General features: G+C 47.4%; 1 protein-coding gene across 1 annotated transcript in view; it reads left to right on the top strand.

The window, feature by feature from the left end:
- The first annotated feature begins 477 nt into the window (after positions 1-477).
- Scamp2 (secretory carrier membrane protein 2) overlaps positions 478-17433 on the top strand; it is a 39091-nt gene continuing 22135 nt past the window's right edge. The window contains exon 1 of the mRNA XM_008836511.3: positions 478-649. Within this exon, the coding sequence (XP_008834733.1) occupies positions 593-649 (57 nt within the window). The 5' untranslated portion in view covers positions 478-592. The remainder of the gene's footprint in view (positions 650-17433) is intronic.

Raw genomic sequence — 17433 nt, 5'->3', positions numbered from 1 at the left:
GGATGGGGGCTGCTGTATGCGCCTGGTGTTTTTTTTTCCTGGAGCACAGCTCTTCAGAGAAATCCTCTGCTTGACATGTCACCCGTGTCCTTTGCCCCGGGACTTGCGTGGACTTCCCAGACTTGCCCCTCTAGGACACAAAGAGTTACTAAGTTTCCTGCCGGTCTATCACTTGGGAATTTAGAACAAACACGAATTGGAAGACAGGCAGGCAGCAGACTGAGAGGAAGTTGGCTCCTGCTTCCAGCTCCCCAGCCCCGCGCCCATGGGACCCCTTAAAGCCATGACAGAGGATGCAAGGGGCTGGGGACATGGCTCCGTGGTACAGCCCATCCCCCTACTCATAAGGCTCAGGGGTCCATCCCCGGCACCCAAGGAGAAGGGAAAGCCTACCAGACGCTTTCTAGAGGGGCTGGGTAGAGGGCGGAGCGGACCTCTGTGACGTCGCAGGGCTACGCCCCCCAGGACGCTGCGCCTGCGCCAGAACGGCTGCTTGCTCCCGGAAGTGGAGGGTCTACAACAGTGCGCCGCTGGGTCTGAGTGACCGAAGTCAGCAGTGCTCGCGGAGTTGGCCAGCTGGTCCCGGATCACCATGTCGGCCTTCGACACTAACCCCTTCGCGGACCCGGTGGATGTAAACCCCTTCCAGGTAGGGACCCCCAACTCACATTTCTCTTTAGGGTCAAGGGCCGCGGCCCGGGCCTCTTTCGCCAGAACCGCGAGACGTGGCGAAGGAGGGACAGATCATCTGCCCAATGGGAGAGCGGGATCTGAAGGCTGACCTAGCATCGTGTGTATGGGGGCGGGACGTGCAACAGGTGGAACTGCGGCGAGGGGGCGGGGCGCTGTCGCTCGGAGAAGTGGGATCTTCCAGCACCCAGGGACTTGGGTAGTGCTAGAGGAAAGGACTGCTTGCATGCTCGGATGCCTGGGAAGACTCCCTAGCATCGGGAAGGGAAGCGAAATGTGGCAGTGGCATTCCTGAAGTCATGAGGAGACACCTGTCTTGAGTCATCTTAGGAGACAGGGTGATACAAACTTTGAGGAAGTAAAAGGCTAGTGGCATGGAGAATGTGGAGACAGACCAACACCCCCCACCCCCTCCCCCACCCCCTGCAACCGGCAACCGCAGCAGCGAAACTAGCATATAAAGTATAGGAGAGTCCCGAGGTTTTTTTTTTTTTTTTTCTTTTTGAGACAAGGTCTCCCTGTACCCCAGCTGTCCTGGAACTCACTATGTAGACCAGGCTGGCCTTGAACTCACAGAGATCCGCCTGCCTCTGCCTCCCGAGTGCTGGGATTGAGTTTTATCAAGAAAAGAAGACTGGGAGAGGGTAGGAGAATAACCCACGCTGAAAAATGGCCTGGATAAAAAGTTGCACACCTTGGCTATGAATTTTGTTTGGAGAGTCCAGGTTAGGATGTGAAGGGGTTTAGCAGGGTCTTGAAGCACAGGGACTGTTATTCAGCTTACGATCTGCATGGGTAAGGTTGCTGGGCTGACCTTTGGAACACCCGGGAAAGCAACAGTCTCCTGACTTAAAGTCACAGCCTTTGAATGGAGAACACAAGCATGCCCCCTTTTCTCTGCTGAAGAGCTGGAACCTTGTTGGCCCCTAGGCCCTGGGGCCTTTTCTTTCATGTCTGCTCAAAACCAATTTGAGGGAAGCTTGCTTGTGCTGACTAGTGATTTATGAGCCTGGCTGCTTCTCCTCTGTCAGGATGTCACCAAGCACATGATATCACCCTGCTGCTGGTACTTTATTTTGGTCATCTGCAGCTTCAGAGTTTCCTGCAGATGTTGAAGTCCTTGAAAGAATCCTCCTACCTTGAATCCTTTCAAGGATCAGTGCAAAGGCGAAGGAGACTTAAATCATTACACTGTCAGAAGAGTAGAATTTGTTTTTTGCAGTACTAGGGATAGAACTAGGTCCTTACACATGCTAGGCAAATACTGTACCCCTGAACATGTTTGGGGGGGGGCTGGCACCAAGCTCTATACCTTGATTTCTTTGAAACAGGCCTCTGTGTGGCTCAGACTAGCCTTGACTTCCCTCTGTATCCCAGGCTGGCTTTGAATGTGCAGTCCTTCTGCCTCCCCGTCCTTCTTCTGGTAGCATGTGCTACCACACCTAACCCAGCTGAGAGTAGAAATTTTATGTTTCTTGTTTGGTCTCAAGGTGACCTAGCTGATAGGAGCCCTCAGGCAAATGTTGGTAGCTCATTCCTTATAACATTGGGGAATTCAGAGTATTCCTTTTTTGCGGAATGCTTCTTGACATTTTGACAGAGCCTTTGCTGGCCTGGAACTTGCTATGTAGACCAGGCTGTCCTTGAACTCACAGAGATCTGCCCGCCTCTGCCTCCCAAGTGCTGGGATTAAAGGCCACCAGGCCCAGCCTTGTTTCTTACATAACATAAAAACAGACTTCTCTATTGAGCGAGGAAAGACTATTTGCATTTTTCTTGTTATTGTTTTCTGGTAACTGTTGATTTAATGATAAAACTGCTCTATAATACTGGCGTTTGGGTTTTTAGCAAAGATCCACTATCCTTTTGGAATGTGTGGTATGTAATGATGTTCCTTTCTTTGGTTTTGTTCTGTCAGAATCAATTAAAAATTTGCTGACATCAGAGGCAGTCCACTGTCCACAGTTTCAGCCAGGCTTTCTCCAGTGCTAGCAGTGAGCAGGAGGATGGTCCCGTTCTGGTTTTTTTTTTTTTTTTTTTTGGGCTTTTTTAGACCGGGTCTCCCTGTAGCTCCCGCTGTCCTGGGACTCCCTATGTAGACCCGGCCGGCCTTGAACTCACAGAGATCTGCCTGCCTCTGCCTCCTGAGTGCTGGGATTAAAGGCGTGAGCCACCACGCCCGGCCTGGTCCTGTTCTGTTTTAACAGTAGCTCCTTGGAAGTCTTAAAGCACATCTCTGGCCCCAGAAATGATTGTGCAAACTGAGAAAAGTAACTTCTTTGTTCAAACAAGATAGTCTGTCCATCAGCCCCAGGATATTGTGGGACAGGAAGCAGCTGTTGGCCTGCAAACCAGCAACATCTGGAGGAATGTTGGGAAATGTGGGAAGAGGCAAGCTTTGCTGAGTGTGTTATGCTCCCCCTCATCCTGGGCTGACTTTTCATTCTTGGCATGAAGCTGTGTGGGGGAGAAGCAACTTTGGATCTGAGGACCTTAGCTGCTTCTCCTGTCAAAGCTTCCCTCCATTCCCTTAGGATAGAAGTGTGCACTGCCTTGACTGTCCTGGGACTTTGGAAGGGTGCAGCCCTTGAGTGACTGGGTGTGGGCCCAGTTTTATTTGCTCAGGGTGTTGGCTCAGAGCTCAAGTGAGAGCAGGTGGAAAGGCGATAGACTGTCATACCTAGTCCATCTTGAGAACTTTTTTTTTTTTATCACGCCATTTAATGGTGGATTCCAAAAATATACTTAGTGTTTGGAGTCTGTGGTTGACTGTTAGAACTGGGAACATTCTTGGAAATCTATTCTAACATCTTCAGCATTTCAGAAGCCAAAACCTCACTGAGGGTGGGCCATACTGGAGTCACCAGCAGCATGCCAGAATTAGCATCAAGAGGGACCCAGACGTGGGTCTTGTTCCCAGAACAGTGCTGTTTTAAAGACTGTTGAATCTCGTACATTTGTGTTTAACTGCCTACCGGTTATTTTAGGCCAGCTAAAGAAAGAATTTGACATTATCACCCTTGACATCTTTGTTTTGTTTTGTTTGTTGAGACAGGGTCTCACTACTTAGCCCTAACAGTGATCTGAAACTTGCAGTAATTCTCCTGCTTCTACCTTCTGAGGGTTGGGATTATAGTCCTGGCACAGTATCCTATAGTCCATCCTATGGTATCCTTGTCTTTTTTTTTTTTTTTTAATGTTTATTTATTTTTGTGTGTTTTATGCATGCAATGCCTGTGGAGGCCAGAAGAGGGCGTCGGGATCCCCTGGAACTGGAGTTAGAGATGGTTAGTGGCTATGTAGATGCTGGGAATTAAACTTGGGTCCTCTGCAAGAACAGCCAGTGCTCTGAACTGCTGAACCATCTTCCCAGCCCCATCCTTGTCTTTCTTGAAATGAATCCAGGTAGTGGTGAAAGTAACAAATTAGCATTAGCTTAGCTTTTCAAAATGTTTTACACTTATTTACCATGTATGTGTGCATATGACAGCTTTCAGGAATTGGTTCTCTCCTTCCAACATGTGAATCTCAGGAATGGAACTCAGGTTGTCAGGCTTGGTGGGAAGCATCCTTACCCACTGAGCCATCTCATCGGTTCTTAGCTTGAGGGGATGGAATAGTACAGATTTTATAGATGTTTTGTTTTGTTGCTGAGGATTGAACCCAGGTCTTGAGCATCTAAGCATGTCCTTTACTTTTTGTCTTTTTTTTGGACAGAGTCTCTCTGTGGCCCCAGCTGACCTAGAACTGCCATGTAGACCAGTCTGGCCTCAAACTCCTAGAGTTCTACCTTCTGAGTGCTGGGATTAAAAGCATGCATCACCATGTCTGACCCCCTTACAGTGTTTTTAAAGACAATACTTTAAGGCACTATGGTTTGAACACCTGAAAGATGCTCAATGTTCTGTGGTCTCATAGGTTTGAGAAATTCTTCCCTATTAAATTTTTCTTGAAAATCAACAAGGCTTGTTAGTTTGTTAAGCTCTGAGAAACCTTGCAATGAAGACATTTCGCCCAATATTTCTCAAAGTTGCTCAATCACAGAACCCTGTTTCTGCTCACTCTCATAAAATCCAGTGAAACTTTCAGTGTATCTTTGAAGTTCACTTCCTTATACTAGTTCTGTGTGTGTGTGCGTGCGTGCATGCATGCGCATGCATGCGCTTATGCACATGTTCGTGTATATGCAAGTATATGTGGAAGTCAGAGGACAACCTTGGATGTCATTCTTCAGGCACTAGCCACCTTTTTTTTTTTTTTTTTCTTCTTTTTAAACAGATCTCTTCCTTGCCTAGAACTTGAAAAGTAGGCTGACTAGCAAGCCTCAGGAATCCACTTGTCTCAATCTCCCCAGCACTGGGATTACAAGTGTGTGCCACTGCATATGTTTTGCATTTTCTTTTTTTTTTTTTTTTTTGGGTCAGGGTCTTCCTGGGAAATGGAACTCACTATGTAGACCAGGCTGACCTTGAACTCACAGAGACCTGCCTGCCTCTGTCTCCCAAGTGCTGGGATTAAAGGGGTGCACCACCACTCCCCGCCCAATGGTTTTGTTGTATAAGATTTATTTTTATTTGTATGAATACCTGTGTGTCTGTTTTCATGTATGCCTTGTGTGTGGTTGCCTTTGGAGGCTAGAAGAGGGCATTGAATCCCTTGGAGTTACAGGCAGTTGTGAGCTGCCTGATATGGGCGTTGGGAACCAATCTTGGGACCTGTGGAAAAAGAGCAAGTGCTCTTAACCACTGAGTCATTTCTCTGGCTCCTACATCTCCTTTTAAAAAAATATTATTTTTATGTACATGAGTGTATTGCCCTGCATATGTGTAAGTGCACCTGTGTTGTGCAGTGCCCATGGAGATCAGAAGAGGGTGTCAGAATCCCTGTAACTGAAGTTATGGATCGTTGTTAGCTGCCACGTGGGTGCTGGGAACCAAACCTGGGTCCTCTGCAACAGCAGCAAATTCTCTTAACTACTGAGCCATCTCTTCAGCCCCACAGCTGGCCTTTTGAATGTGAGTTCTGGGTATCAAATTCAGGTCCTCATGCTTGCAAAAAGATGAGCACTTTACCAATTGCATGATCTCCCCAGCCCCTTATCAAAGTTCTTTTCCCACTCCTACCTCACAGTGTGATCACAGGCTTCTATGACCCCTTCCTTACATGTAGGTACAGTTGAGATTATTAGAAAACTTCTTGCAAGGGTCTGGATAGGACTGGAGAGGTGGATTAGTGCTTAAGAGCACTGGCTGCTCTTGCAGAGGAACCAGGTTTGATTCCCAGCACTCATATGGTGGCTAATAACCATCCATATCTCCAGTTCCAGGGGATCCGATGTCCTCTTCAGACCTCTGAGGGCATTGCACGACACAGGTGCACTTACATATACGTAGGCAATACACTCATACATAAAAATAATAAATTAAAAAAACATTTTTTTTTTGGTCTTTTTGAGACAGGGTCTCCCTGTAGCCCCAGCTGTCCTGGAACTCACTATCACAGAGATCCTCCTGCCTCTGCCTCCCAAGTTCTGGGATTAAAGGCATGCACCACCACGCCCAGCAAAAATTTTTTTAAAAAAAGAAAAAAGCTTCCTGCAAGAGGCAGGAGAGATGGCTCCATGGTCTTAAGAGCGCTGGCTGTTCTTGCTGAGAACCTAGATTTAGTTCCCAGGACCCACTTGGTAGTTAACACCCATCTGTAACTACAGCTCCAGGGAATCTGATGCCCTCTTCTGACCTCCGTGGGCATTGCATGCAAAACACTCGTACACATTTTTTAAAAATTTAAAAAAAGTAAGAGCTTTGAGTGGAAAGTTAAGTCACAAGAGTGTGGCAGAGGCTTACCAAACTCCTAGGAGGAAGCAGGAAACTGCAAGCCAAGTGTTAGCAATTTCACAACCTCCACCGGCATACTCTAGTTTCTCTGTTAATTGTGGCACATCTGCTTGCACCCTCTGGATATTTGGGTCCCTGCTTTGGAATGATTCCAGGCTGTCTGCTCCCAGATGTTCTTACTAAAGTCTTGTCAAATGATGCAGAGATGAAACACTAAAGAGAAGGGTTTTATTGTGCTTTTTTATTTTTCTTTTCCCAACAGTCCACTAAAAATCACACCACCCAGGCAAATGCCAGGGCTCCTTTCCCGCTTGCATTCTGCCAGATTGCCCAGGACAGAGAAGACTGATCTCAGGAGTAGGCGTGAAAGGGGTGGTGGTGCCCAACAGAGGAAGTCTTTCAGGGCTCTGAGTTGCCAAGTCACACAATCTCACTTTCACACATTGCCTCCTTGCAGTTTTAAGATAATCTCAGTGCTGTGGCTGCTTCCTGGGGATTTGAAACATTTCTCTCCTGTGGGAGGAGAAAGTGATGGCAGAAAAGTGATTTGTGTGAACAGAGTTACATGAAGTCCCCTGCATAAATACTGCCTGTGACACTTCCCAGAGAGGGTTGGCTCAGCGTGGTAGAGACTTTGGGAATTCTCAGAATCACCAAGTAGACCTGATAGAACTAACTTTATTTATTTATTTATTTATTTATTTATTTATTTATTTATTATTTATATATTTATTTTATTCTTTGGTTTTTGGTTTTTGTTTTTTTAGACAAGGTCTCCCTGTAGCCCTAGCTGGCCTGAATTTGATATGTAGTCCAGGCTGGCCTCAGCCTCACAGAGATCCACCTGTGTCTGCCTCCTGAGTGCTGAGATTAAAGGCGTGAGCCACCATGCCCTGGCTGTTTTTTTTCTTTTTGAGGCAGGGTCCAATGTAGCTTAGGCTGGCCTTAAACTTAAATGTAGCTGAGGCTGACCTTGAACTGATCCTCCTGCTTCCACCTCCAGAATCCTGGAATTCCAGGTGTGTGTCACTACACTTAGTTTAAGGACCTGGTCTAACTTTTATAATTGGAAGCATTGTCTCAAGGAAGTGGCCAGAATCTTACAGCTTAATGCCAATCCAGACAGTTGCCTAGATGGGGCCTCTTGCCTTTCCGCGTAGCACGTGGAACCAGGCCAAGTGTTAGGACTTGCCTAGAGACTCAGGAGAACTTGGACTCTACACTTGTCTGTTTAGAGGGTGGTAATATTTAACCAGGACAAACTCATTCAGAAAAGAGTGCTGTGCACATTGTAAGGTATGCCCCAGCCAGTCAGTGTCCCCTTGAGCTGCGCCCACCTCCGTGCACACCAGAGGCCCACTGACTCCATGGGCTAGTACGGGAGAACAAGGTAAATGGTCAGGTGGTCTCTGGCTGGCAGGAGAACTAATGCTCACCCATAAGGACAGTGCTCCATGGGTAGGATGAGGGGAGTTGTGAGGGGATCTCAGGAGGATGAGCCAGAAAAAGCTGGCCAGAAAGCAGAAAGTGTGGCAGATGAAAAGACAGTGTTTTGGATGAAGGAGCAAGAGCCAAAAGTCACTGTTGTACGATGTCACCTCTGTAGGCCTGTAATTGTCACCCTGCAGCCATGTACACCTCTTTACTCTTAATCCTGTTCTCTCTCCCCTCTCTCAGTTTTATTAGAATTTGAGAAAACAAGTTTTCTCAAAATTTTTAACTTGACAAGCAAGTTAAAAGTCTTGGCCACCAACAGGAAGAGGAATATGGAGGAGAGGAAGACAGAAGGCAGTTCTGAGTTAGGCTGGCCTGTTCAGCCGAAAAGGTCAGCACGCAGCAACATGGCCAGAGCGAGGGGGCAGCTTCAGTGAAAGAGTGGGAAAGCCCCAAGTACCAGAAAAACGTGTTTAGGCTTTGGTCAGGAGACAAAAGAGGCAGAAAGAAAGAAAACATTAGGCTTTTTTCTTAGGGTGTTTTTATCTGTTTTTTTTTAATTGTCGTTTTGTTTGTTTTTTGTTTTTGAGACACAGTCTGTGTATCCCCAGCTAGCCTGGAACTCACTGTTTAGACCAGCTGATCTTGAACTCATAGAGATCCACCTTCCTTACATTTTTAAATTATGTGTTTGTATCTGTATGTGATTTTGCACATGAGTGCAGATGCCTGTGAAGACCAGATGAGGGCATCAGATTTCTTGGAGCTGGAGTTAGAGACACTTGAGAGCTCCTGGAAGTGGGTGCTGGGAACTAAACTCAGGTTCTCTGCAAGAGCAGTACACACTTATACACTCTTAGTCACTAAAACATCTCTCCAGCCCTTTCCACTATTTTTGAAAAAAGGGTCTTACTTTGTAGCCCTGGGAGCCTTGAACTCCCTACATAGTCCAGGCTGGCCTAGAACTCACAGAGATCCCCCTGCCTCTGCTTCCCTAGTGCAGGGATTAAAGGTGTACTCTACCACACTCAGTCTTTAGCTGAGGATGACATTGAACTCTTGATCTTTCTGAGCGCTGGGACCACAGGCGAGCACTGCCACACTGAGCTCCTGCAGTCTCTTCGGGTACTGTGAGCCACCACTGTATGCTTGTCTAGCCTGTCTCACTCCAGGATTTCTCTGGCTGATAACTTTGCTTATCAGCCTGTTTCTACTTTCTGTCTCCTCCATTTAGAAGCACTCCCAGAGTGAAGTGCACCCTGTTCTCACTCTTTTTTTTTGTCTTTTTGAGACCGGTCTCCCTGTAGCCTCAGCTGCCCTGGAACTCACTCTGTAGACCAGGCTGGCTTCAAACTCACAAAGATCCCCCTGCCTCTGCCTCCCGAGTGCTGGGATTAAAGGTGTGCGCCACCACCCGGCCTGTTCTTTCTCTTCCGCCTTCACTTCAGTGGCCTCAGAATCACACCCTCACTCAGAGATCCTTAAAGTTTCCAGCTCTCATTCACACCTTTCTAGACATCCCAGCCAGATATTCTTCACAGGATCTCTAGTCTCTTCAGTGTCTGCTGAGATCCTCCCCCTCCACACCCAGCCTGAAAAACCAGTTTCTTCTCTCCTGTACTCATTTTCACCAGTCACCTCAGCCCCAACCCTCAGCTCCTTCCATTCTGCCCTCTTCCTTTCCATTCTCAACTAATTGCTGATCCTATGACATTGTCCTGTCAACAGTCGTATCCCTGATACTGTCCTTCCTGTGCAATGCATGTTCTTCTCTGTGATCAGAACCATCATGAACCCTGCTCGAACTTCTGTAGATGTTTGCCTCTGCCAGTGGGGTCAAGTCCAGATTTCTTCAGTCTGGCCCTGCCCTTGTCAGGCTGGTTTCCTTATACTCCTAGCTTGACTCTACACACCTGCCTCCATAGCTTTGTGGCCTTCTCCTGGGCTGTGTATGGTGGCACAAACCTGTAATTCTAGCCCTTAGGAGGAAGAAGCAGGTGGATCAGGAGGTCAAGGTCATCCTCAACTCCAAAAAGTTAACAACACAAAGAATACCAAACGTGTGCACGTGCGTGCGCGCGCGCACACACACACACATACACACAATCTTCTCTCATTCCCTGAGCACATGGATGCTCTTCTTAAAGATTAGATGTTTCACAAGACACACACACACACACACACACACTCTCTCTTCTCTCATTCCCTGAGCACATGGATGCTCTTCTTAAAGATTAGATGTTTCACAAATGCTCTTCCTGTCTCCCTCTTTACTGCTTGCTGAAGTCCTTCAATTTCTCAAAATCCGTCTTTGATACCAGTTCAGGAAAGCCTGTCTTGGCTCTCAGCTCCTGTGTGACACTGCTGCCTTTACCCTCATCCTGCCACAGTGCTGATCAGGTGCCATAGCTGTTGACCCTGGCTTCTGTTTAATGCTTTACACTGTTTCTTCTCAGGGGTAAGAACATGACTTTTTTGGTGACCCAGTCTAGCATCTGGTATGGAGTGGTTTATGTAAGGAAGAGATGGCTAGGAAGGAGGAGAGAGCAAGTGGCTGTGTTTGAGGATAGAGTATATGCCCACAAGAAGGGTTCTAGGTCCCAAAAGGCCTCAAATGACAGGCCAAACAGTTCCTATATGCTTTTCTAGGCTATTCTGGACATCACCACCTGTTGCAGGATGGGAGTCCCAGAATATACCTGGCCCTTAAGTGCTTGCTCACTTTTCTCTTTGCTCTTCTTTTTTTTTTTTTTGTCTTTTTGAAGCAGGGTCTCCCTGTAGCCCCAGCTGTCCTGGAACTCACTATGTAGACCAGGCTGGCCTTGAACTCACAGAGATCCACCTGCCTCTGCCTCCCAAGTGCTGGGACTGGAGGCATGCATCACCACACCCAGCTGCTCATCTCTTTAAAAAAAAAAAGACAAAAAAAACCCAACTTTATTATTTTTATTTTATGTCTATGAGTGTATTGCCTACATGTATATAAGCGCACCTGTGTGCATGCAATGCCCATGGAGGTCAGAAGAGGGCATCGGATCCTGAAACTGGAGTTAAAGATGGTTGTTAGCTACCATGTGGGTGCTGGGAATCAAACCTGGGTCTTCTGCAAGAGCAACCAGTACTCTTAATCACTGAGCCAACTCTCCAGCCCCTCTTCTCTTTTTCTTAAACAGGGTCTCACTATGTAGCCCTGGCTGACCTGGAACTTGGTATATAGACCAGGCTGGCCAAGAACTCACAGAGATCTGCCTGCCTCTGCTTCCCAAGTTGCTGGGATTAAAAGGCATGAGGGCCGCCCTCCTTTTTTTTTCTCTTTTTTGAGCCAGTGTCTCTCTTATCATGTAGCCCAAGTTGGCCTGGAATTCAAGGCAGTCCTCCTGCCTCAGCCTCCTAAATGCTGGGATGACAGGCATGTAATAATGTGCTGGGCTTGTGGGCTTGTGGGTTAGGGTTTTCATCTTATTTTAATTTTGTTGAGACAAGGTTTTGTGTATCCCAGCCAGGCCTCAAACTCACTATGTTGCCAAGGACCCTTCTGCTCCTCCTGCCTGTATTTCCTAAGTGCAAGTGTGAGCTGTCCTGTCTGGTCTATGCAGTGCTCGGGACCAAACCTGGGGCCTCGTGCATAACAGCCAAGGAGTCTACTAACTGGGTCATATCCCTAGCCCTTCTTCCCCTTTTTAAAAATTTCAGTACTTCCCTCCCTTAGCCCTTGTGTTTTTAGGGTAAAAACGACAGTATCACATTATGTAAAATTTGGAAGACTGAAAAGAAGTCATCCATATGTCTACCACGTTTTTGGTTTTTGTTTTTTTTGTTTTCTTTTTTTTTTTGCAACCATCGTTCATTTTCTTGCTTGGCTTTTTTTATATTACTTTATTTTTTGAGACAGGGTCTCCCTGTAACCACAATTGGCCTGGAACTTGGTATGCAGAGCAGACTGGCCTCAATCTCACAGAGATCCATGCCTCTGCCTCCCAAATGCTGGGATTAAAGACATGCGCCCCACATATGATTACTTTTTTAAAAAAATATTTTATTTTTATGTGTATGGGTTTATTGCCTGCATGTATGCAAGTGCACCCGTGTCGTGCAATGCCCACAGAGGGCAGAAGAGGGCATTGGATCTCCTGAACTGGAGTTACAGATGGTTGTTAGTCACCATGTGGGTGCTGAGAACTGAACCCAGGTCCTCTGTAAGAGCAGCCAGTGCTCTTCACTGCTGAGCCAGCTCTTTAGCCCCCATATGATTGCTTTTGACAAAACTAATTTGGCACTTATATAACAAAATCTTTTTGTTATGGCCGTGGGGTATTTTGATTTGGTTTGGTTTAGGGTTTTTTTGTGGCGGGGGGTGGGTTTTTTTTTTGAGACAGGGTCTCACTTATGTAGCCTAGGTTGGCTACAAATTCACCATGTATGTATCCTAGGCTGGTCTCAAATCTGTTGTATTCCTCCTGCCTCAGATTCATGAGTGCTGGGATTTACAGGCATGACTATCAAACCTGAGGTATTCAATGTGTTTATTTAGAGCCTGAAATCAGCTTCTCACTGGGGGCTTGGCAATGGGTATAACATGAAAAAGCAGAGAAAAGCTGCTGAGGCTCAGGCTTAGTCAAGACCTACAAAACACAGGGAAATAGATTTCATTTATTTATTTATTTATTTATTTATTTATTTTATTTTATTTTATTTTGAGACAGGGTCTCCCTGTAGCCACAGTTGTCCTGGATTTGCTATGTAGTCCAGGCTAGCTGGCCTCGATCTCATAGAGATCCCCCTGCCTCTGCCTCCTGAGTGCTGGGATTAAAGGTGTACATACCCATCCAGCATAGATTTCCCTCTAAACCAATAAAAACAAGCATGTTCCATGGCCCTTCTGAGCTTCAGCCCAGCCATGCTCTCTTCTCTCAAGGTCCTCAACCCAGAGCTGCATGAAAATGCCCTGCTGCTGGCCTTGCTGCCCTGAGCCTTTGCTTGCCTCTCTTCCTCTGGGAGCCCCACTGCTGTAGTTTCATTTCTGTTGCTGTGATAAAATACCCTGACAACAAGCACCTTTAGGGAGAAAGGGGTTTATTTCAGCTCACAGTTCCAAGTTGGAGTCCATTGTTGTGGGGAAGTCAAGACAAGAACTTCAAACTAGTCACATTACATCCACAGTCAAGAACAGAGAGAAACAAATGCATACGTGCCTAGTTGCTTCTGCTCTGTTCAATTTCTCTACTCTTTTTTTTTTTTTTTTTTTTTTTCAGTTTTAGTGTTTATTGAAACCCACTGCTGACCAGGCTGTCCTGGGCTCACAGGACATACCCTGATATGCCTCACAACAGCCCTGTGAGGTGGGGTCCTCTTGTGACCTATACTGAGGCTCCTACCACCACTGGCTCACCCCGTTAGCAAGGACAGGATGAGGGAGTGAGCTCAGTCCTTCCAACTTCCATCTCGGTTCAACCATTCTAGAAAATACAAAAGCTTTGGTCCCAGTCTATAGGAATCTGTTCAAAATTTCTCACTCCCATGTTTTTCCTCCCTCTTTGGCTTTTTGAGACGAGGTCTCACTCTGTAGCTCAAGCTGGCCCCAAGCTGACAGCAATCCTCCTGCATTCGCCTCCTGAGTGCTGAGATTACAGGTGTGCACCACCACACCTGGCTTCAAAATTCTTTGAACTTTGGAAAAAATATAAAAAGAACCACTAGTGTGGGATTTGGGAGTTAGCAATCCAGTGTGCGTATTCCATCAATTCAGGGCCCTTCTTCAATTGGCTCTGACATGGCGGTGAGTCCCACTAGTAAGCACCCACTGCAGGGTGGCTTCCCTCTCAGTCAGCAGAGACCAACCCTTTGCTTTTCTCATGGGAGAACCTGCAGTCTTCCCTCTGTGGGCTGCACTGGGTGGGTCTGATGCAGGTCAGTCCACTGGAGGCTGCCTTCCTTGACCAAATTTTCAAGTGAGGAAATTAATTTCCACATCTTTTTAGTCTACTGACTGTGGAAGATGAGTGAAACCAGGCAAATAAATGGGATCCGAAAATTACACAGCATGAATCTATGTAAGTAACCACACAAGTCACATTTTGCCCCAGAATCTGGTTAGCTCTTTGGTTCTAGGCAACCCTAGCTGAGGGTCCAAGTCTCCTTGGACTTGTCAGCCTCTTCCCATCTGTACACTCCAGCTTGAGGGGACAGGCAAGCCTTGCTCTGGGAGAGGGGTGGTCCAGCGAAGGCCTTCTTCCAGCAGAGCACCCTCTGTGCCAAACTGCTGGGTAGGGTTCTGCTGGGGTCCAAGGAGTCCAGCACAGCCAGCAGATTTCTAAGGACAGCTTGGTATGTGTAGCTCCATCCCTTTCTCATGAAAAGCAAATGTACTTGGCATGGCTGCTCAGCCAGGTCTGTCCGTGGGTACCCCTGTTTAGAGAGGTAGCCTGGGAACAGCAACAAGAGGGGACATCAGTGGGTCTGTCTAGTCACAGGCACCCTCTAGAAATAGTCCACCATGTATAACCAGCCTGACCCGAAGTCAGCTATCTATAGTCTTTCCTGTCCACACCAGGAAGCCTGACTAGGCTGGAACAACTGGGTACTTTTGCACTCATTGTCCTCCACTGCAGAGGCCCTACCCTAAAGCCATGGTGTTCTGTGCCACAAACTCCAGTTCACATCCCTGGAACTTGCGCTACTTGGGGTCTCTGCTTGCAATGTAGAGTCGAGGCAGGTGAGGTTGTTTTAATGCTGCAAAACTGAAAAAGGAGCTGGGCATAGTGGTGCAGGCCTGCCAGTTCTTGGGAGGTTGGGGCAGGTGGATTGCTGCAAGTTCAAGACCAGTCTGGGCTGCCAAGTGAGTTCCAGCCAGCTTGGGCTGTAATGTGAGACCCTTTGTCCAAGTTTGTTCTTCATTGCTGTGACAAAATACTCGGACCAATACCAACTTGGGGAGGAAAGGGTTTATTTGTCTTACATCTCCCAGGTCGCAGTTCATCAGGGAGCCCAAGGTAGGAACTCAGGGCAGGAACATGGGAGCACAGGCCATGGAGGAATGCTGCTTACTGGCTTGCTCCCCTGGCCCCTGCTCAGCCTGCTCTTTTATACAACACAGGCCCACCTGCCCAGAGGTGGCACCACCCACAGTGGGCTGGGCCCTCCCACATCACTCGAGAAGATGCCCTTCAGACATGGCCACAGGCCAGTCCAATAGAGGCAATTTCCCAGTTGAGGCTCCCTCAACCTGGGTGTGTCAAGTTGACCCTAAAGTTGTCCAGCACACCCTTCTTCCTTCAATCCCACCAAAAAATCAAAAGACGATGGAAGACAGGGAAACATTACAACTTGGGACCTTAGCCTCCGTCACTTTGCTGCACACTTGAAAGACTGATACAGAACAGGCACATCATTCTGGCGAGGAGTGTCTACTGGCATCTCTCCTGGGCATCTCCACATGTCGCTGCTACTTCTGAGGAGGGAGTCTGGCAGACAGTGAAGCTTACCAACAGCTAGGCACGTGTTTTCCTGGTTGAAATTGACGAACAGCAGCTGTCACCAGCCTTGCCACTCTGGCTCGCCAGGTTCATGGCTGTGGGTCTGCTCGCGCGCCTGCACTCAGGGTTGGCTAGGGCTGCACTTGCTCTGGAGCCGGGGTGGCCTGAGCGCCTGCCCAATTTCTCTACTCTTATGCAGTCAGGATCCCCTTCCTAGGGAATGGCTCTGCCCACAGTGGGCTGGGTTTTCCCACATCAATTAACTTAATTAAAACTATCCCCCCACAGACATGCCCAGAAGCCAGCCCAATGTTGACAATCCTCCATTGAGATGCTCTTCCCAGGTGATTCTAGGTTGTGCCAAGTTGACAACTGAAGCTAACCATCACTCCCACCTTCCTCCAAGCCCTCTGAGGTGTCTCCCTGTCATCACGTTGAACCTTACCCCAGCACACTTTTGTCATGTGTCTTTCCTGTGTCTGCTACTGTGGACTCTGAGAAGGCAAGAGCTGTGTCCTGTTCATCTTGGCATGGTCCTCATACTACCACTGTTCACAAAATGAAAGGAACTAAATTTAGGAGTTTTCCTTATTATAAATTTAGTGAAAGGCATTAGCCAGTCTGAAAGACTGAAAGGGTTTTAGGTTACTTCTCCTCTGTAGGTGAAACTTAGACCTCACCATCCTTTTAAATAACTACTTGACCCACTTAAGAGCCAGTTAGTGGTGCTCTGTGAGTAGAAAAGATTGATGCTGGTGACTTCCTGTTTGCAACTTGGAGTGAAAGCTGATCGTCCTTATTGGGCCAGTCGTTGTGGTCCTTACATGAAATACTCTCTGCATTTGTCTTATTAAGGATGTGCCCCAGTGTCAGTATCAGCTCCTTGAAGTCCAGTAAGGAAACAAGCAGAAGCCATGTTCATGCCCTGTGAGTGGGGCTCATTTATTCAGTCAAATAATAATGGCTCACCTGTCAGGAACCTTGGGGAAGCCTTGCACTCTCAAGCTTACTCTCATGTCCCTAGAGACAGACCACTGCCCCTGCGATCTTAACTAGCTACCCCTCCCCCAGCTTGGGGTTTCCCATCTGTGTCAGGAATACTTGTCTCTCATATGACTGTGGTGAGGCTTAAATGAGGACATTTGTGGCTGCCTTTCTCAGCGGAGCTACAGAACACACCAGGTGACTAGAGTAGCTTTTCTCAAGTCTTTCCAGGATGGAGTATGAGGAATATTTCTTTCCTTAACGTGTGCATACATGCGAGGGCCACAGTGCAGGTGTGGAGGTCAGGTCAGACTTGCAGAAGATGATTCTTTCCTTCCACAATGTGGGTTCCAAGGATCACACTCAGGCTTGGCGAAAGCACCTTTACCTGCTGAGCCATCTCACCAGCCCATCAGTACACTGTAGACACATAGGAGAAAAGTCAGATCACCATAGAACTATCTGTAGTTGTGCATACCTTTAATCCCAGCTCTGGAGAGTCCAAGGCAGGAAGTTTGTGAGGTCATAGTCACCCAGGGCTACAAAGAAAGATTGTCTCAGAATAAAAAACAAGAAAAGAAAAAATGACCTATAGTAGGTTCCTTAGGGGACAGTATGGCACTAAGTTTCTCAAAAAAACAAGTAAAACAGGTTGAGAAAGGCTGGCAGAACCTTCTTTTCTGATGTGATACTGTGGTCAGTTGTGGGGTGACTAGAACTTCACAATAACATCATTGTGTGGTGAGCCTGGCACATAGTAGCCACTCAGAAATGCCACCTTCCCTGAGTCCCCATTCCCTCCCAGTTCTCTTTACATGGCCTCAGCTTGTCTTGAAGCTACCCACAGCTTCCAAGGAGAGCCCAGGCCTCCTTACATGAGAAGGATCTGGATGTCACAGTGTTTAAGATTCATCTTCCCCGCAAGGTGCCACCAAGTTCTTGAGCCACTAGTGTGTGGCAGGTCACCTGGCATCAGGCACTACTTTCTAGAGAAAGAAGCAGCCCTACTGTGTGTG

This window comes from Nannospalax galili, unplaced genomic scaffold, assembly GCF_000622305.1.
Source record: "Nannospalax galili isolate Female #2095 unplaced genomic scaffold, S.galili_v1.0 scaffold54, whole genome shotgun sequence".
Taxonomy (NCBI): Eukaryota; Metazoa; Chordata; class Mammalia; order Rodentia; family Spalacidae; genus Nannospalax; species Nannospalax galili.
Note: the sequence above shows the minus strand (reverse complement) of the source record. Positions and strands in the feature narration are given on the sequence as shown.